The following is a 22,465-nucleotide window of genomic DNA, read 5'->3' as shown; positions in this document are numbered from 1 at the left end:
TTTTTTAAAAGAAAATATTATATTAAGTATCTAGGAGAAACAAATTCTTCTTTCAGGAAACAATCCTTTCTTAGTAGTCCTTCCAAGTTTTGGATATATATTTATATATACAGCCATAGTCTGTAGTCTGCTAACCTAAAGACCAAACCTCTCTTGCAGTTTGAATCCACCAGCAGTGCTTCAGGGAAAAGATGGACAATCAGTCTCTTTCCAGGTGATTTACAGCCACAGAAACACAACGGAAGGTCAGCGGTGAGTCAATTCTGACTCAATGATAAAGATTCAAGTCGTGTGTGTGTGTGTGTATACACATATATCCATCTATTAGTATTTTTCAAAATATTATTCACACTATAAGTTCCTCATTTCATTTATATCCTCTGTATAAACCTTATAATGCATGTCTAATTATGTCTGTAGTATTGACTCTTGGGGGAAAAAGTTCTGGCTCAAACACAGAGATATAAGTCAGGAGTTATAGCATTTGAATTATATTTAAAAAAACCAAATTTATTGCCATCAAATTGGAAATGACTCCTGCAGGTTTTCAGGGGGCTGTAAATTGCATGGCAAGAGCCTGTCCATCTTTCTCCCATGGGGCTGTTTGTGGGGTTGAACTATGAGAGAGGTGCTGCCTTGGGTCAGCAGGGCCACTCTCTCCAGACTATGTCACCAGAGTTCCCCTGAATCATACTACTCATACTAAAATCAATACAGCATGGTTGGTTAGAAGTTAATGTTAAAGAATGGTTATACTAAAATATCCTATAATCATTTAGCTTAATATATGAAAATTGGCATTTTACAAATAATCATATAACAAATGTATCAATGGCTTATAAATTATCCTTGTTAGACCATTTGGATGCCTCTAAGAAAATACATACCTCTCCTTTGCAACAACAATACCTAGTAATTGATCTTCAAGTCCTTCTGGAGTTATCATGAAATTGAGCAGGGACACTTTTGTAGCCAGCTCTGGCATATAGTGTGGATTTCTCAGTTTTGTTGTAATATAAAATTTAAAATCAAAAGAATACTCAATAATGACTTCACCAAGTCTCATGCAGTCAATGCCACCTGTATTTCAGAAAGCAAAGGTACAACAAAGAAATAAAATTTCATAGTTCCTCTGCTTAGATACCTCTATGACCTTACCCAGCTTAAAAAGAAAGTAATTGGAGCTCTAGTGATGTAGTGGAAAGGAGCTGCATTGTCAACCCCAAGGTACATGGTTCAAATCTGTTAGCTACTCCATGTGAGAAAAATTGGTAATCTCCTCCTATGTGATTTACTGCCTCTAAAAATCCACTGGTAGGTCAGCTATGGTTAAGTTCCACCTTGATGGTACACAACAAAAACAACAAAAGTAATATAAAATAGAAAACAGATGTAGCAAAAGGCAGAGACAATTTAAACATTGGAAGCAACAAAAGGGCCTCACTGTTATATTTTCTCACATTCAAAAGTAAATTAATATAATAAAGTACTTGAAAATATTCTAGTAAGTCAAGTAAGTACACAATTAAACACCCAGACTCATTCTGGGGTAGAAGAGGACACCTTTTCTGGTTGTAATGAAGCCTGGTAAGATTTCTTTCTGAGCTTCTCTTACCTGCTGATTTTCAATCATGATTCCAAAATTATTCATATATTAGTAAAGCTGTTGAAGGTTCTAGCGTTTAGCAGAGATTTTTTTTTAAACAAGAATATATCTGGGCAATAGTTTACCTAAAAGTAACTTTATTAGTCACTATAACAAGTCATAGAAAATTGATTTCTTTAGTCCCTGGTCACAAGCTAGAGGAATTTCAGGCTTATCTCAATTGTTTATATTCTCTCTAGAAAAGCTGAGTCTCTATGTGGTGCAGTTAACTAACACACAGACTGGCTCAGGTAATCCAGTAATTGTTCACTTCTACCAGTTACTATTGATTGTATTTACCTTGTTTAAAAGTTTGTCTCAGTAGTAAAGGCTCCAGAGATGGATCCAGTTCCTCACCAACATTTTCTAATAGAAGTGGAGTTCCAAATTGGATACAGTTTTCCAACGTTCTCATGTAGTCCGAATCTGAAAGCTTAATAACATTGAGCTGATTCTCTTTCTCAGAATTTTTGATCCACTTATTGGCTTGACCCTGGGGGTCAATCATTAAAGGCCTAAAATATAATAAGAAAAAGTGTGAAAAAAATAAATGTTTAGATTCCTTAATATGTCATTTAAATAATAAAAACCAGTTTATCTAATTACAAGGTATTTTACATGCATTATTCAAGATTAATCTTCACAAAAACCTTGTGAAACAAAAATAGAAGGGAGTTTTAGTCCCATTTATCTGTCAAATAAAGAAATTCAGTCGAAAGTTTACAAAACTAGTCTAATGTCAGTAGAAGGATTTCGTGAACCAGTGACTGCATTCTTTCTAACATAACAAATTGTCTTCATGATAATTGTAATATATGACATCTGCTAATTTAATATGAAAATTATATTACAATAACATTTGATAAAAACTGTAAACGAAAGCTCCACTACCCCATACAGGATTTTTTTGAGCCAATGAGTAGACCCACAAATGGAGTATCTAAGTTTAATATTGTTGTTGTGTACCATTGAGTCAGAATCAACCCACAGCTGAACTTCTGGTGAGTTTTAAGAGGCAGTAATCACACGGGAAGAGATTTCCTATCCTTATCCTGCAAAGTAGCTGATTTAGAACTGTGTGCCTTTGGGATTGCAGCACAGATTCTTACCACTAGGCTTCCTTGTTTATATATTTATAGTTTTTCTATGTAAATGTGGTAAAGACTGTGTTAAAAATATAACTTTTGTTATTATGAATTTTTTCCCCTTCATTAAAGATGTTGCTGAATGTGATGGTTGCCTTTGATATTTAGCTCAGCACCTTATCTTTTTTTAAAAAAAATATTCTTGGAGAATGGTGAAATGGCAGTTACATATAGTTACTACCATCACCACAACAAAAAGAAATGATGCAGAACAGAGCTTTTGACTCAGTGTTGTATAGTAGGTCTTACTAAAAACTTGGCTTCCCTACACAATTATCTTTCACTCAAGCCAGCTACCTATAGAGAAATGGCCTGCATTCTTCAGGATCAGAAATTCCTATGCCTGAGGTACCTTGCTGTTGACCAAGAAGCTGCCTCAATTGACGGACTGTGTTTTGCTATTGACTGAGAAGCTGTCTGGACTAATTGAGGGACTGTGCCTTGCTGTTGACTGAGAAGCTGTCTGGATTAACTGAGGGATTGTGTCTTGCTGTTGACCTGGCTTGGGACTGCTATTGACTGAATCTAGACTTGCACTGTGATATCCTTTGCCTTTCTCCTCTCTCCTCTCCCAAATCGGTTTCTCTAATAAACTCTACAACTGTGAGTAAAAAGAGACTTTGTAAATCTGTGTGGTCATCTGCAATGAATATTGGATGCTGTAATTAGTGGAAGTAGGTGCAGGGACATGAGGGACCAAGTCTGACCCTGTAGAGATGAGTTTTACACCGTAGATTTTGATGGGGACAGTTCCCCTTTGTGGTGTTAGTCGAGGTCAGACTCAGCCATCCCCACATTGCTGTTGCTCCTAGCTAACTATATTCTTTTATTTTCTTCCCCCCCCCCCCAAAAAAAGCACTAGCACTAGATGACTTGGTGTTTTCATCCTCAGCACCAAATATGCTAGAATCCTACTGCAAGCACAAAAATGCCAGTTAAAATTAATTTTTTGCAACAATTTTGACAGAACTATGACATAAAGTGATAATTATTTTGCATACAACCAATTAAAATTAGGCTAGTAATTAGACTGGATGTTATTTGAGCTGTATTAACCTTTATTAAGCCTAGAAAAGAAATCTGGTTTTCCTACCTAGAAACTATTACTGGAAAAATACAGTATTTGTTCATTCACCTGCAATGGGTGACAATATTTGTAAATTAACATTCTCTAATGTCTAATAAATAGAGATTTTTGTATAGTGAAATAAATCAAACTTTTACTTAATATAATCTTATATATGACTCAAAATCTGGATGCAATAAAATACATAATAAATTTGACTGTACATAAATTTTTAAAAAACTGTTGACAATAATATAAGAAAATAAAAAGATAACTGACAAACGTGAAGCATAGCAATCAATGCTGTCAAATAGATTCAGACTCTCAGCAACCCTACATGTGAGGGTGAAACTGCCTGACATACAGGCAGGGTTTCCAAGGCTGTGAGTGTTTGTAGAAACTGACAGTTTCATCTTTCTCTTGTGGAGCAGCTAGTGGGTTCCAACCACCAACTTTTCTGGTTCACAGTCAAGTTAGCATAACCAGGGCTCCTAATCTGCTGCAAAGGCCCTCTTTAAAGTGCTAAAAAAAGTTGTTACTTTGAGAACTACAAAGCATCTGACCCAAAGTAGGGAGTTTTTCAGTTGTCTAAAGTGCATGTGAAAGTCAAACAGTGAATAAAGATCATACAATTTATTCTTTCAAACTATGGTGTTGGTGAGGAATATTGAATATATCATAGACTCATAGAACAAACAAATCTCTCTTGGATGAAAGAAAGCCAGAATGCAGCACTTCATCTCATGTACTCTGATGTTTTATATTGAAGGACTAGTCTCTGGTGGAAGGACATTGTTCTTTCTCAAAAAGAGAAAGACCCTCAACAAGATGACCTGACACAGGTTCCAAGAATGAGCTCAAACATAACAACTGTGAGGATGGACCAGAGCAGATAAACGTTTCATTTTCTTGTGTGCCCAGTGTTGAGATGAGTCATAAGAGACTCAATGGCATCTAACAACAACAAACAAACAACACAAACACTTGAACATGCAAGCTGCTCCACGGGAGAAAGACGGTTTATAGCCTCTGAAAACCTACTGGAGGTTCAGCTCTGAGTCAGTTCTGATTCAATGGCACATAACAACAACAACAACAATATATGTAAAAACAGCATTCATTCCAAAATGATCTCTAAATGCAATAGGATCCTAGTGTTGTTTTTCATGGAAATGGAAAAACTGATTCTAACATCCATAGGAAGAGTAAGAATCTAAGAACTCTGAAAAGGCAAATATCGCAAGTCTGTAAAACAGATTTTGAGATTTAGCCTGTCATGCAGGAAGTTTGTTCAGGAATACTCTTGGAATTTGTGCATCTTTGACAGCAGGGTTTGGTAGAAGGAAAGCCGAGAGGCAGTGCAATGAAATAAAAATACTCAGTCAATCCAGGTTGAACTTTGAATCTGAAATACCCACAGTTAGGGTGAGGGGGGCAGGCTCTTAAATGTCTTCACTGCCCCACTCACCTCAAGAACATGGGATCTTGGATGAGATAGTTCTCTTTACTAGACGGCAAGGCTTACTAATTAAACCATTGACACTAAGATCATATGACATTGAAGCAAGGGTAGAAAACTAGAACATAATAATGAGACTATTAATGGAAACACACAGAGGCACCAAGCATGCAACAAATATAGCCTTGCAAATTAGTGAAGAGTTATATATTATTCAGTGCTGGTTTAAATGGCTATCACTATAAAATAAATAAGTAAAGTTAATCCTTACATTTCATCATATGTAAAAATAAAAAACAAACAAAAAACACCCGAGCATCAAAGTCCTAACTGTAAACGCTCGCTCACATGGTAACTATTGTGTCCCGGGTTTATTGTTCAAAATGGCTTTGACTTTCACCACAGGGCTAGAAAGAAGCATAAAGCAGAGTGTATATATGCAAATTGTGATGTGATTGGTTAGTTTTCCCATCTCACTAGGTATAAACTGAGCAGATGTAACAGCAGAAGGTGGGTTTCTCACAACCAGCAAGAAGCAACAAAGAAGACAGTGCACATCCTTTGGGGCCAGAGACTCCTGTGCTTGTCAGCTCATGACCTACTCAAGAGCACCAGTAACCTCAGGGGAGAACCAGAGACTGACATAACAGAGCTGATTTGGGACTGCTGCCTCGTGGATGCATAGCCAAGGGGCTTCATTCACCTCAGCTTGATGGAGGATTGAGGGGAGATGCCATAATTTGCAGGACTGAAAAAAGTTCCATAACATGGGTTTAAACCCTCAAGCTTGAAGGCTTAAAGGGAGTTGAGAAGTTGAAATTACTGAGGAAGTCTATTCTGCTGTTAACCTAAATTGTAACCTGTTAATTTCCCTAATAAATACCCATACCCTTGAATATGGTTCTATACGATGTCTGGGTGGTCACTGCAACAGATTTCAGACTCAATCATAGAACAGTACAGAATTAGAAGTAGTTGTAGGAGCATAGAGCCCATGTCTGACCTTATGGGATCTGGTTTTATATTGTGGATTTGGTTGATAAGAGACTGTGCCCCCTTGTGAAGTAAACAGTGGTCAGAAGCAGCCATCCCAATTCTTTTTACAGCAATCCTCCATCAGGTTTTTGAGGCTCTAAACTGCAATGGGAGGAGAATGCCCAACTTTTTTCAGCCAGAGACACACAATCTTTGGATTAGCAGTGTAATTTACTATGGATTATGCCATCAGAATTCCCTTAACTATAAGAAGGTCACTGCTTTTGCAGCTCTCACACAACTCTTTCTCTGAAAACTGCACTCTCAGCCTCCGATAGCCATGCTTGTTACTATAATTGTTTAACCCCTAGTCAGGGTGGATATTTATTCCAAGCTACATCAGATGTATTTTCTCTCATAACAACTAGAATTAGTATCAACAGTTCAGGTTGGTATACATTGTTCAATTGGTATGTTTTATGAACTCAGGCACTGAGTCTTTGATAGTGATTGGCCATGAGCAAAGAGAAACAGAGCCAGTTTGTCCTTAAAAGATAAACTAATAAAGCAGCAGCACAGAGAATAAGAAAGAAAACAGTCCTACAGGAAAGAGAGCTACAACAGCTACAATGACTGCAATTTTCATGACCTTGGTGAGTCACCTTTTCTCTAAAATACTTTTGTTGTTGTTGTTGATTGCTTCTGAGTCAAGCACAACTTGAACAAACTTACGAACAAAAGGCCTGAAGCCCCTCTACAACTATTGGCATTTATCCAAGTTCATAGAGTTTCTAAAGTCATATTGTTGAGGAAGTGGAGTGAATAAGCAAAAAAAGTGAACAGTAGATATATTATTGAATTTGCTGCCAGGAAGTTCAGAGAGGAGATTCTGTGCCTATTTATATTGGTGTCAAGACAAATAATATTCACAGATGACCACACTGGGCCTGTTAGGCAAAGAATGGAATCTACACAGGACTAGAAGGACAAAGACTTGAGCTCCAGAACTCATCAAGTCTGTGGATGTTTTTGACCAACTAGTCCAAAAAAAACAAACAAAAAAAAAAACAAAAAACCCACATGCCCAAAGAGTAACATCATGGTAATATTTTCTGCCAGAAAATGACAAACTCTTTTAATCAAAAACCTCTGGTTTCCTCAAATTTCAATTAAGTCTTATAGGCATCTTAAACAGCTACTTCTTCTGAGCTACCATTTAAAAAACCTGAATGGCCATCAAATTACAAAGATGAATTATAAAACTGAATTAATAATGACTCAAAGATCTAATAAGCTTGCAAATACAACTTTCTTCCTCCTCTACCCAAGAAAGCACACTTTCAAAATTGCTAAAATAAACTTTTTCTCGGGTTATAGTAAGTTTTTAAATTTCTTAGTAGTTTTAGTCTAAGGTTGTTTATTCTCAAATAAAATTTTTAGTGGGTAAACACTCAAACTATTGTTATACATATATACACAGTTTATTTTATTAAAACTACAGTATTGATGTCTTTAATTCTAGCACAGTAATTAAGAGCAAAGACTTAGAACTTAAGGTTCCCTGGATTCAGATTCTATTAACTATTAGCTCAATGATCTTATTAAATTTCAAATTATGAAATTACTCTGTCTTTCAATTTCCTCATGGTTTTGATAACTGACCCACAGGAGTATTTAGAGGATGGAGGGCACTTATAATAATAACTCATGCATATTAAGAACCCAGTAATATTTATCACAGCACATTTGAATCAAATCCCTATGCACATCCAAAAACTTCTCCAACAGGGTAAAAAGCGAAGCCACAGACTGGGAAAAAATATTTGGTAATTACATATAAGATTTGTTGTTGTTGTTATGCGCCATCAAGTCATTTGCAACTCATAGCAACCCTATGTACAAGAGCCCTAAACGCCGTTCTATACTGTGCCAACCTCGCTGTCTCAAACGCATTCATTCCCACCATCACAGAATCAATGCATCTCATCAAGGGTCTTCCTCTTCCTGTGCCGTCCCTCCACTCTCCCAAACATGATGTCCCTCTCCAAGGACCAGTCCCTCCTAGCAACATGCCCAAAGTATGTCAGACGAAGCTTCAGAATCCTTGACTCCAGGGAACATTCCGGCTTCACCCTCTCCAGGACAAACCTGTTTGCTCTCCTAGCAGTCCATAGTATATTCAACACTCTTCTCCAGCACCACAACTCAAAGGCACCAATACTCTTTCTATCATCCCTATTCACTGTCCAACTCTCTGATGCATAGCACGTAATTGCAAAGACTGTACCCTGGATCAGGCACACCTTAGTCTCCAGCCTGACATCGTTGCACTTCAGTACTCTTGAGAGGTCCCTCACAGCTGACTTTCCCAATACAATTCGTCTCCTGATTTCCTGGATGCTGTTACCAAGAGTGTTGACTGTGGAACCAAGTAAACGAAAACTGTTAACTATCTCAATCTCTTCACCATCCATACTGATGCTGCCAATTGGTCCAGTGGTGAGAATCTTTGTTTTCTTGATACTGAGCTTCAATCCATATTGAAGACTGCAGTCCTTGACCTTCTGCAGCAAGTGCTTCAGGTCCTCCTCAGTTTCAGCGAGCAGGGTTGTATCATCTGCATAACGCAGGTTGTTGACGATTTTTCTACCAATCCTGATGTCACATTCCTCCTCGTACAGCCCAGCATCTCGGATGATCTGTTCTGCATACAGATTGAAAAGGTATGGAGATAAAATACAACCCTGATGGACCCTTTTCTTGATTTTGAGCCATACTTGAGCACCACAGCAAGATAAAGGTAAATAATCCAATTGAAAAATGTGCATAGGATATAAACAGACACTTCACCAAAGAAGACATTCAGATGGCTAACAAGCACATGAAGAAATGTTCAAAATCCCTAGCTCTAAGAGAGATGCAAATTAAAACAACTCTGAGATATCATCTCACACCAGTCAGAATAGCAAAATTTAACAGAACAGCAAGCAACAAATGCTGGTGAGGTTGTGGAGAAATTGAAACCCTTATTCACTGTTGGTGGGAGAGTAAAATGGTGCAACCACTGTGGAAAATGGTGTGGTGCTTTCTCAAAAAGTTGCAAATAGAGATACCATTTGACCCAGGAATTCCACTACTGGGAATATATCCCAAAGAGACCATAACTGACATCCAAGCAGATATATACACACCCATGATTATTGCAGCTTTGTTCACAATAGCCAGGAGTTGGAAACAACTAAGTGCCCATCAACAAACGAATGGATAGAGAAGCTGTGGTATATTCACACAATGGAATACTACGCTGCATTGAAAAACAAGGAACTCATGCAATATTATTCAAAATGGGTGACCCTGGAGGACATTATGCTGAGTGAAGTATCTCAGTCACAAAAGGACAAATACTGCATGGTGCCACTGTTGTAAAACAGGAATGACCTCAGGGCTGGGGGGAGACTGAGAAAAATGGGTTCAATAATGTATACTGCATTGAAACAGATGAGGGAGAAAACTGTTTAAAAGGGATATGTGATTAGGTATTTTTGTCATGACAGGAGCCCAGAGCAAAGGCTGCATAGTGGAGTGGACCTGGGGGAGGGTTAGTAAAACAATGAAAGAATTTTTCTTTTGTTTTTCCAAGAGGGTAGTGTACTAGGGGGGAGGGTTGGGAGGGGAGAAAAGTACAATGGATGAATGGGGGAGGGGAATTGGACAATGAATAAAGAATGTCAATTAATAAAAATAAAAACAACTAAGAAAGAAAAAAAATGGGACCGACATCGAGGTTGAGGGAAGACTGAGAAAAAGGGGATAAATAATGTATACTACATTAAAAGAGATGTGGGAGAGGACTGTTTAAAAGGGATATATGATTAGGTATTATTCTCATGACAGGAGTCCAGAATGAAGGCTGTACAATGGAGTGGACTTGAGGGGAGGGATTGTATAATAATGAAAGAACTTTTCTTTTACTTTTCAAAGAGAAGAGTGAACTGCGGGGTAAGGGATGGACAGGGAGAAAAGTGCAACAATGAATAAATGGAAACCCTAAGTCTCAAAAAAACCCCTCCAAACAAACAAAAAAACCCCACCGTTACTTTTTAATTAGATGATAGCATGACTTAAATTATCACTTATAGGAAACTGTTCTTCAGTAAGATTAGTTTCTCAAGTTTTTAAAAATTATATAAATAAAAGGATAACATTTAAAATTTGGGAAGTTCTTAATAACATTATAAGATAATTATAGCACTGAAAAAATACATCACCAAGTTAACAGTATTTTGGAAATGAGTAGAAATACTCAGATGTGAGAGCTGGGAAATGAATAGGAAGCCAGAAGAAGCGATGCCTTTGAGCTGTTGTGCCAGAGAAGAGTATTGAACATATAACATGGACTACCAAGACAACAAATAGGTTTTTCATAGAGAGAGTGAAGCTCCGTCTCATCTACTTTGTGCATGTCGCCATGAGTAATTAGTTATTAGAGAAAGATATTATGCTTGGAAGGGTCAGTGCAGAAGAGGAAGGCCCTGGATGAGATGAATTGACACAGTAATTGTGGCAATGGGGTCAGGTGTGTCAGAAAAGGTGAAACTGGCTTTGGATAGGGCAAGGTTCAGAACCATTGTTCATGGGGTTGAAATGAGTCATAATTGATTAGAAGGCACATAACAACTCAGACAAATAAAAAATATATATACTATAGCCAAAAACTAGAATTTGCTTAGGATTTTAGCAATAGGACAATGCATAAACTCATAATGAAATACAACAAAAAATAGAAACAAAGTATTTGAACATACAATAAGTGGATGAATCTTAAAAAATTACATTAAATGAAATAAGTCTTACACACACATACAACAAACACACATACACACCCACAAATGTATGATTCCATTTATATAAAATATTGTTGTGGTTGGTTATATGCTGACCCTCCAGTGGGTTTTCGGAGACTGGCGAGGGGATTTTACTAGAAAAGGATATAAAAGGGACTTTCTGGATAACAGTCATATTCCATATTTCAACAGAGGTTATGTTACAAAAACCCCTAGAATTTCAAAATTCATTGCTGTCAAGGAGGAACCAACACGTAGCTGAGCCTCCCGCAGGTTTTCAGACCTGTAGATTGCACAGAAGGAGAATGCCCATCTTTCTCTCATGCAGGGGCTGATATATTCAAACTGCTTACTTGCAGGCTGGCAGTGCATCTCCCTACCCATTAGGATTCATCAAATGTTTTAGCTAAACTTTATGTAGGTCACTCTATGTAAATTTTATCTCAAAAGACAAAGTCCAAATATTGTACTTTATTAATGTTTTGGGGCAAGTATAACTTTCTTGAAATTTAACATAGGAGAATATTATGTATATGACAATGGGCTGATGAAGGGATAGAGGAATGGCTAGATATACAATAAAGCAGCAAAAACAACAAAATATTAATTAGATGGGTGCTTGCTACAAAATTCTTCTAGTTTTTCTACTAAAAAGTTTTGAAACTTTTAAATAAAAAAAGGAAAAAATTGCTACTGGTGTGTCAAATGCCATAATGGTTACCATAGTAGACAGGGTTTAGTAGAGCTCCCAGATTAAGACAGACTTAGAAGCAGGATTGACATCTACTTCTTAAACAAAAATGCTATGAACACTAGAGTAATGACTATGATTATAGAAAAGGGTTGATATCTTTCATTCATAGGGTTGCTATGAATCGTGCTTGACTCAAAAGCACCTAACAACAACAAAAAGAATGGGAAAAGATTTGTTTCTTACCAACGCCTAGTGTTATCGACAATCACTCCATTATCAATAGAGAACATGTCTGTTGGCAACCCAGCAATATTCCAAGCTCTAATCTTCACTGGGTCACCGAGGGTCTGACTCAATGAGAACTCTTCTGAACATGGGATCTTTTTCTCCTGTAAGAAATAATAAAAAGATAGATACAGAGGTATTCTTTAATTTTACTGATTTAAATATTTTTAAAATTAATTATTATCAGCAGCTATTATCTAGTACATGTGTTATGTTGTACATAGGGTTTTCAGAGGCCTGCTATTTCAGAAGTGGATGGCCAATCCTTCTTCCTAGTCTATCTTAATATGAATGTTCAGATTTAGAGAAGTATCAGACAGACCAGCATTTTACAGAAAAAGTGCAAGATTTATCCCTTATTGTGGAGTTAACCATTAGTATTAGTGTTGCCCTGCCTTTGGCACACGTGTCTTTACCCACTTATTTCCCTGCTCCACCATCCACCAGGATACCCATCCACTTCGACCCCACTCCCTTCAACATCTATCTCCCATTGTCCAGCTCTTGATCTGATATGGATTGAAGCTCAATGTCAAGAAGACAAAGATTCTCACCACTGGACCAATTGGCAGCATCAGGATGAATGGTGAAGAGATTGAGATTGTTCACAGCTTTAGTTTGCTTGGCTCCACAGTCAACACTCTTGGCACCACTAGCCAGGAAATTAAAAGACGTATTGTGATGGGAAAGTCTGCTGTTAGGGACCTCTCCAAAGTACAATGGTGTTTCTCTGGAGACTAAGGTGTGTCTGATATAGGCCATGGTCTTTGCTATCACTTGTTATGGATAAGAGAGTTGGACAATGACTAAGAAGGATAGGAGAATTGATATCTTTGAGCTGTGGTGCTGGAAAAGAGTACTGCGGATACCATGGACTGCTAGGAAAACAAAGAGATTCATCCTGGAAAGGGTTAAACCGGACGGCCCCTTAGAGGCAAGGATTCTGAGGCTCCGTCTAACACACTTTGGACATGTTGTAAGGAGAGATCGGTCCTTGGAGAGGGACATACATCATGCTTGGTAGGGTGGAGGGACAGCGCAGGAGGGGAAGGCCCTCTATGAGGTGGATTGATTCAGTGACTGGGGCAATCGGGGTGGGAGTGTCAGAGACAGTGCGATTGGCACAGGACAGAGCAGAGTTTAGGACTGTTGTACATAGGGTCTCTATGAGTCATAACAACAACATTATCTAGTAACCATTATCACATTTGAAACATTAGTGTCACAGCAACCACAAGTTACCTTTGTATAGCAAATGTACAGACCAGTGCTAACCCACTTAGAAGAATGTTTAACAAAAACCCAATTAAAACCAGGCCTGTGGGCCACTGCGGACAGTGTTTGGTGGAGCTCTCAGATTAAACAAGTTTGGAAGCAGGAGTGGTATCCACTTCCAAAATAGCTTGCATCTGGAAACCCTATGAACTTGGAGAAACGATGAAAATTATACATGTGTTCAGGTCTTTCGTTCATAGGGTCGCTAGGAGTAGTCTACGACTCCACAGCACTTAATAACACAACAACAACAACAACATCTAGTAACTCTAAGAAACAGAATAATATAACCCAGAATGGAAAGTGAGCTATGAAAGTATTTTCCTGAACAAATGAAACCCCCCAAAAAATGCATTCTTTTGAGTGCATTCTTTGCATCTCTGCTCATATTATTCCCCTCCACAAAGTATCCCAAAAGTACCTTCAATGTATCACAAAAGCTTATTAAATATAAAACCATTACCTTGCACAACATGCTCCAGTTTTGTACACATGTTTGTCGAAAGCCAGAAGTGAAAGCACCAAGGTAGGCTATGACTCCTGCAGATACTAAGACATCCCCAGTCAAGTTTTCATACACTATCTGAAGGTCAGCTGCTGCTTGAGCCCATCTGTACCATTAATCAAGGAGAAAAGAGATTCACAGTAGAGAATAACGAGAGGCAGTTATTGAAAGCAAGAGACCTCTGAGCCAAATTCTGAGCAAAAAGCTAGGAAATACTGAGCGTTTGCTTATTCATCAAAGGAGATAGCTAAGTCCTTTCCAGCTCTAAAATGCTACATGGATATATGCAAGACAATCCAACTTTTATTATTAGGATATTAGGCATTTCTTACAGGCCACTTTAAGTCTTCAGAATAAGCAAAACAAATAAACAAAAGACCAACATTTTGACTAAAACTTTTCCTCAAGATGATTCTATCTAGTGGTCCTGTTGGTAGTCACTGTTAGGCTGTAAAACATAGGAACATTTGTTTCTAGTCCAAGACTAAAAATTATATTTAAATTGTATAGAAATTTACCCAATACTGTTAAGGTTAATATTTCTACCCCTTAATAAAACTCCTATCATTAAAAACCACATTCCAAAATCATCTAGTCAGCATTACAAAATATTGCCAAAGGCTTAATTCCCTTATCAGGCAATTCATTCAACAAATAAATAAATGAGATCAGTGGTTGGCCAGTCTACAGAGGTTGTAATAAATCTGACTAGGTTTGTTAGGTAACAATAGCTCTATGTTCTTGGATATAAATTTTAATCAACAGAGTCATGAATCCACTGACTCCCAAATACTTTCTTATAAAAAATTTTTAACATGTGGAAAATATACAATGGACATCCACATACTCACTACTTAGATTTAAAAGTTATCATTGGCCTTGTTTGCCTTTTTAGCTAAGGGACAGAACAATTTGATACAAAGGTACAGTCACCATCCTTGATGTTGACTGTCATTCCTGTTTTAGAGGCTAGGCTAGGCACCATGCAGAATATTCAATATTCTCAACCTGCCATTTAAAATCTTTAACTGTGAAAAGTTTCTAAAAGCTCACTTATCTGCTTATTGGAATTCTTAAATCGTGCTGAAATGAGTAGAAATCTGACCTTGACTTTTCTCCACCCAGTCCTCCAATTAGCTGTGAAGCCCTTTCAAGTTTCTTAGCACAAAGTTCCACTTGGTCTTCTAAACGAGCCTTTTCCACTGTTTTCTCATTAAATATATCTTGTAATGTTTGCAGATGATGTTCTACTTCTGCCAGTTCAGTTCTCTTTTCATTTAAAAGTTCCATGGTCTCAGCTAGGGACTTCTGAGCATCTGCTAAACGGGCTTTCTTAGGAGCCACCACCTGTTTGGAAACAAGGTACACAGAGTGTATATGTAAAATCTAAATTGAGGGGAGCATTAGTGGCATCCATAGCAAGCTGCATGGCTAACCCAAATGGAGAGTGTCTCTGCTGGTGTGAATCCACCTGTGGTTCCTTGGGGGAAAGAGGGATAGTCTTTTTCCATTAAGATTTAAAGTCTGGAAGGAGCTCTGGTGGCCTAGTGGTAATACCAAAGGTGAAACTTCCTCCTGTGCCCGTCAAATCAGATTCGACAACAAGAAAATAAATACATACACACACACACACACACAAATAAAATCTTTAAAAAATTTTACAGCTTAGGGAACCTGACAGTTTATGTTGTTGTTGTTGTTAAGTGCCATCGAGTCGCAGGCAACTCATAGCGACCCTATGAAGGAGAGTCCTCGATGCTTGGGTGCCTTTCATCCTCTCTCCAGGTTCATAGGGTTTCCGGAGGCAAGCTATTATGGAAGTGGATGTCACTCCTCCTTCCAAGACAGAGTTTATGTGGACTTTATATTTTTATAGATACTGTATTTTCTTTATATTTCCTTTATAGATACTATGAATTATGAATGCATTATCACAATAAATTACACAGAATAAGAATTTTTACCACCAGTCTTATATTTTATTTTTAATATTTTTATTGATTTTCATATAATAATAAATTTACAGTATGTTTCATTCACATACATTGTTTTAGACAGTCTTTTTTTTGCTAATAAAGTAGAATAATGTTTTATTTATTTCTTAAAGTGGTTGATTATACATGCTGTATCCATGGAAAATCAAGACCTTGAAGGAGCTCAAATAGATATAAATTATGTTCCGCTTTGAGCTGGTCACAAGTTAGGGAGGAAAGAAAAAGCACAAAAGCAGTTAAGCTGCAGCTTTCTTCTCCATATAGGTTGCCATCATTTTCTTGATCTCAGCGATCGCTTTCCCTGGATTCAGACCCTTGGGACAGGTCTTTGTGCAGTTCATGATGGTGTGGCAGCGGTACAGAGAGAAGGGGTCCTGCAGCTTGGCCAGGCATTCTTCAGTGAAGTCATCTCTGGAGTCGATCATCCAGCGATAAGCCTGCATGAGAACCGCAGGTCCCAGATACTTGTCTCCATTCCACCAGTAGCTTGGGCAGCTGGTGCTGTAGCAGGCACAGAGGATGCACTCGTAGAGCCCGTCCAGTTTCTCCCAATCTTCTATGGACTGCAGATACTGCTGCTTGCCTTGCTGGGACTCATCCTTCTTCTTCAAATAAGGCTCAATGGATTTGTACTGAGTGTAGAAGTTGTTCAAATCAGGGACTAGATCCTTTATCACATACATATGTGGAAGAGGGTAGATTTTTGAGACTTTATCGAGGTTGGTGTCAATCCTGCGAGAGCAAGCTAGAGTGTTGCCTCCACTGATGTTCATCGCACAAGAGCCACAGATGCCTTCTCTGCACGATCTTCTAAAGGTCAAGGTAGCATCAATTTCATTCTTAATCTTGATCAAAGCATCCAACACCATAGGACCACATTTATTCAGGTCAATTTCATAAGTCTGCATGCGAGGCTTATCTCCAGCCTTATCTGGATCCCATCGGTAGATGGCAAATTTCTTGATTCTAGGAGCTGTGGCTGCAGCGGTCTGGGCTCCTCGGCAGGCCTGCAGACAGGCTCCGCCAAGGGTCCACAATCTTTCATTTACATGTGTTTTATACAATCATTCATATACATTCTATGTTACATATTGAATATTCCATGGACTGTTAGGAGAACAAACAAGTTCATACTAGAGAGGGTGAGACCAGGCTGCTTCTTGGAGGCAAGGATTTTGAAGCTTCATCTGACATACTTCGGACACGTTGCAAGGAGGGACCAGTCCTTGGAGAGGGATGTAATGCTTGGGAGGGTGGAGGGACAGCACAAGAAAGGAAGACACTCAATGAGATGGATTGATTCAGTGACTGGGTTAATGGGGCTAGGTGAGTCAGAGACAATAAGATTGGCACAGGATAGAGTAGGGTTTAGGGCTCTTGTACATCGGGCTGCTATGAGTTGCAGGCAACTCAACAGCACAAAACAACAACAACATACTAGTTTATTTACAAAATTCCAACACAAATTATTTTAAAAGTACCTATACATTTCATAAAAATATGTAAATGATTCTAGACTGGGTAATTGTTGCCAGGTCCTTCTCCAAGGACTGGTCCCTCCTGGCAACATGCCCAAAGTATGTGAAAAGAGTTTTAAAATCCTTACCTCCAGAGAGCATCTTAGTTTCACTCTCTCCAGAGCAGACCTGTTTGTTCTTTTTGACAGTCCATGGTATGTTCAATACTCTTCTCCAGAACCACAACTCAAAGGCATCAATTCTTCTTCTGTCATCCTTATTCATTGTCCAACTCTCTGATGCATCGCAAGTAATTGTGAAGAGCTACATTGGCCTAGTGGACAGAATGTTCTGCTACCAAATCCAAGGTGGATGATTTTAATCTGTGGCCCTCAGGCCTTGGTCAAATTGTTTTTCTGTCAAACACTCCTCTAGGTGGTATAGTACTGGTCTGTTCATTGCTCTACAGAAGTAACTCAGGGTTGCTGTGATACTAAACACTGTGACACTGATGTGCCAAATGTGATAATGGCTACCCATGGTGGACAGTGTTTGGTGGAGCTTCCTGATTAAAACAAGCCTGGAAGCAGGAGTGGCATCCACTTCCAAAATGGCTTGCCTCTGGAAACTTTATGAACAGTGTTCAGGCATTTTGTCATAGGGTCGCTATGAGTCATCTACGACTCGACGGCACCTAACAACATGGCCTAGGTCAGAAACATCTTAGTCTCTAGACTGATATCATTGCTCCCAGTCTATTGGACAGGTGCTTGACAGCAGACTTTCCTAATCTAATTCATCTTTCGATTTCCTGACTGCTGGTGCCAAGGGTGTTAATTTTGGAACCAAGTAAGCAGAAATTGTTAACAATCTCAATCTTTTCTCCATCTACCATGGTGCTACCAATTGGCCCAGTGGTGAGAATCTTTGTTTTCTTGATGCTGAGTTTCAATCCATACTGGAGACTGCAGTCCTTGACATTCTGCAGCAAATTAATCAGGTCCTCCTCAGTTTCACAAGCAAGGATGTGTCATCTGCATAATGCAGATTATTGAGGAGTCTTCCTCCAATTCTGATGCCACATTCCTCCTCATAAACACCAGCTTCCTGAATGATCTGTTCTGCACATAGATTGATAAAGTATGGAGATAGGATGCATCCCTGATACACTTCTTTCCTGATTTTGAACCATGAAGTGTTTCCTTGCTCTGTTCTGAGTATAGGTTTTGGATGAGCACAATCAAGTGTTCTGGGATATGCATTCTTCTCAAGATTAGCTACAATTTGTTGTGATCCACACAGTCAAATGCCTTTACATAGTCAATCAAACACAGATAGACATTACTCTGGTACTCTGTGCTTTCAGTTAAGATCCATCTGACATTGACTATGCTGTCCCTACTACCCTGGCCTTTCCTAAATCCAGCTTGTATTTCTGGTAGTTCTCTTTTGATGTACTACATTCCAGTCATTTTTGGATAATCTTCAGTAAGATTTTTCTTGCATGTGCCTCAACCAGGTAGAATGACAATTTGACTGCTGCAATGGGCTCTTGTGTGTCAAGAAGTGTGAGCATGGTGCAGGACAGAACTGGTTTCAGATCTTTTATTCATAGGTTGCTATCAGTTATACTCGACTTGATGGCACCTAACAACAACAACTTGTTAAGAATAATAGGTATTGTTAAATACATCAATGTGCCTTCTTCTTCATGCCCATGTCCATAAAATCCCAAAGTTTCAACTGCCAACATTTCGGTCAGCACCTTAGTACTCTATGCCACCAGGACAGTGTTAAAAATGTTGATAGACCCTGGATAGCTTTATTTTCTGTTTTGACTTCAAAGGTAACTTGCTGTATGATTCCCTTCAATTCTTCTGCATTAACACAGGACAACTGCTTCAGAATCAAAAAGGCAGTGTGGAAGTGGAAGGCAGGCAGGCAGAGGGAAGCCTGAGTGCCTTGGTTTCTGTGCTGTGTAGGGATCTAGAGATTCTATGTGCTCTGCAGCACATGCAGAAATTAGCTGAATTGAGAGCTAGCCCACCTGCCATGAAATAACTATGGGGAAGGATGAGAAGTTCAACAGACATGTATCCCAGATAAAATCCATTTTATTTCTTCACTAGATTTACCCAAATCCATTGTCACTTGAGAGGATTCTGATTCACAGGGAACCTATAGCATAGACTAGAATTGCCCCATCCAATTTCCTAGGCTATAAATATTTTTTGTTATTAATAATTTTAATGAAAGTTTACAAAGACAGAGGATTTCCATTCATTCATTGTTGTACTTTTCTCCCTGCCCACCCTTCCCTCCCCCAAATTCGCTCTTCTCTTTGAAAATGAAAAGAAAAATTCTTTCATTGTTATACAATCCCTCCCCTCAAGTCCACTCCACTATGCATAGGCTAGAAATATTTTTTTAATTTATTATTAATTTCAATGACAATTTACAGAGAGTTTGAATTTCCATTCATTCATTGTTGCACTTTTCTCCATTCCCAACCCTCCCCCCAAGTACATTACCCTCTTGGAAAAGTAAAAGAAAAATTCTTTCATGGTTTTACAATCCCTCCCCCCCAGGTCCACTCCACTATGCAATAGGTTATAAATCTTAATGGGAGCAGACCACCACATCTTCATCCTTCAAATAGCATTTACCACTCTATGCCACCAGGGCAGTCTAAGCTTCAAAACTAGCAAGACTCATACTGTTCTACAGGTACATGTTGTACCTCCTTTCTCAGTTGCTGCAGTCTGATCATTTATTCTTTCCTCTGGGCTTGTTTTAGAAATGTGCTACCATGTATTTTCACCTAGGCTTTATTCCTGCTTTCTTGAGATTAACTCTGTAAACTCTAAAGGACAAGATTCATCTTTCTGGTCCTTTGCCAGTTGAATTTATAAAATGCTCTTAATGAGTTTCTGCTCTTCCAGGGATTTGATCTCAATTTGTAGAGGCCATAAATGGCTAATGACCGGTGCATATCTTTGCTTCAGGGGACGTCCATAGGCTCTGCCTCCTCTCCCTGCCATGTCAACTCTGAGTCACAGTGACCCCAAGTAAGGCAGAACTAAACCTTCCTCCATCTTGTGCTAGCCTCACAATAGTCTTACCTATTTTTAAAATTCCAGATCTACTCTATTTTCAGTGTGCTGCTTGTCCTGGAAGTTTTACATTTTTCTTTGCTTTTGCTCACTCCTCCCCTTTGTCTAGATCCTTGTTGCCAGAGGTCAGTCCAGTCAATTCCAATCAACATCCCTGCTCCCATGGTGGATTCAAACCACATGCCTTTGGGATTTCAGCACTTACCACTATGCCACCAAACTCCCTTTTTGATGCCCAGAATGTTGATTTTTTACATGTTCAATTTTATTTTTGATGATGTTTAATTTTCTTAAATTCATACTTTTTACATTCCACAATCCAGTTACTAAAGAGTGTTTGTAGTTGTTCCTCCTCAATTTTTCATTTCTCCAGTGCTATGTCTAACAGTGTTTCCTTATTGCTAATGCAACTACCACCTACACAACTCTAACTAGGTCGGAGTACAGACCGTATTAACTTCATCTGTTGTTATTAAGTGCCGTCGAGTCATCTGCGACTCACTGCGAACCTATGTATAACAGATCTAAATCCTGCCCTATCCTGAGCCAGTTTCATTTTTCTCCACTACATCTTCCTCCATTACTACAGTTACTGCATCAATCCATCTAATCCAAGGTCTCCCTCTCTTGTGCCATCCTTCCACTCTTCCAAGAATGGTGTCCATTTCTAAGGACTGATCCCTCCTGGCAACATACCCAGAAGGTACTTAATCAGTGTCTGATGATTGCACTGTCTCAGGACAGGGCCTTCCTGGATTCACTTTTAGAAAAGACATCATTAGTAAATATATGCATAGATTTTAATTTCTGGGGCTGCATTAATATACAGAAAGAAAGTAAAGTTTTGCTTGGAACTTATCTAAGATTGGAATTACACTAGTAGAAAATTAATGCATTAATCTTCAAAATACCTTGGCAACTCTGTCATACACTTCCATAGCCATGATCCACTTGCATAGACCCTCAGCTGCAGAAGAAGCTTTTGCAATCTTAGATGGGTCAAATTCAGGATTAGTTAAGTATTCAGAACGAATCTTCTGCATAACAGTCACCTAGCAACACAGATTAAGGTTTTAAAATGTTAACATATAACTCATAATTAAAAAAAGAAAAATAATCAGATAAAATAAAAAATACAGAAGTTGATGCTGCCCTTAGAAATAAAAAGCAATACTTTGAGACTATTTTTTAAATAAGTACTATTACTAGAGTAGAAACACAAGTCATATTTATGAACAGCATATGTAAACTTACTACAGCTATTAAGACAAGATGTATTTTTAAAAAGATATTTTAACACTTGTGGGTTGGGTGAAAGAACAGAAACAAGGAAAAAGAACAATTTAGCATTAAAACATTTAAATAGGATAAAAAACAATGCATTATACATTTAAACTCTATATAAACTAGTCTATCAGGTTGTTAAATAAACTATTTATTACACGAAGGCAACCACCAATATGCTATGCCAATAACAAACTAAACAATAATTTATTAAATTACTTTTTAATGACCTTAAAGAGCAGTGGCTTTACACAGGATGAGATACTAAATTAATAATAGAAATATATATATATATACACACACACACACACACACACACACGTATGTTATTGTTAAGTGCCGTCAAGCCATAGATGACCTATAGCAACTCTGAATGAAAGACATAAACACCTGTATAACTTGCATTGTTTTTCCACATTCACAGAGTTTCCAGAGGCAAGCAATTTTGGAAGTGGATGCCATTCCTGCTTCCAAGCTTGTTTTAATTGGAGAGCTCCACTAAACACTGTCCACCATGGGTAGCTATTATAGCATTTGACACATCAGTGTCACAGTGTATAACATCACAGCAACCACAAGTTACCTCTGTACAGCAAATGGACCGACCAGTGCTATACCACTTAGAAGAATGTTTGACCAAAAACAAAACCAGGCCTGAGTGCCACAGATTAAAATCACCCACCTTTGATTTGGTAGCATAACTTTCTATCCACTAGGCCAACAG

The 22,465-nt window shown here is 38.3% G+C and overlaps 1 protein-coding gene across 1 annotated transcript in view; it reads right to left on the bottom strand.

The window, feature by feature from the left end:
* The window catches only part of DNAH12 (dynein, axonemal, heavy chain 12), a 225,301-nt gene that overhangs the window by 51,912 nt on the left and 150,924 nt on the right, over window positions 1-22,465 (bottom strand). The window contains exons 50-55 of the mRNA XM_006892286.1: window positions 21,369-21,509; window positions 14,999-15,240; window positions 13,852-13,999; window positions 12,072-12,217; window positions 1,946-2,160; window positions 888-1,080 (exon numbers count right to left, since the gene is read on the bottom strand). Of these exons, the coding sequence (XP_006892348.1) occupies window positions 888-1,080; window positions 1,946-2,160; window positions 12,072-12,217; window positions 13,852-13,999; window positions 14,999-15,240; window positions 21,369-21,509 (1,085 nt within the window). The remainder of the gene's footprint in view (window positions 1-887; window positions 1,081-1,945; window positions 2,161-12,071; window positions 12,218-13,851; window positions 14,000-14,998; window positions 15,241-21,368; window positions 21,510-22,465) is intronic.

This window comes from Elephantulus edwardii, unplaced genomic scaffold (assembly GCF_000299155.1).
Source record: "Elephantulus edwardii isolate Elephantulus edwardi_28Jun2011 unplaced genomic scaffold, EleEdw1.0 scaffold00113, whole genome shotgun sequence".
NCBI classification, from domain to species: domain Eukaryota; kingdom Metazoa; phylum Chordata; class Mammalia; order Macroscelidea; family Macroscelididae; genus Elephantulus; species Elephantulus edwardii.
This window is presented reverse-complemented; position numbering and strand designations above follow the sequence as displayed.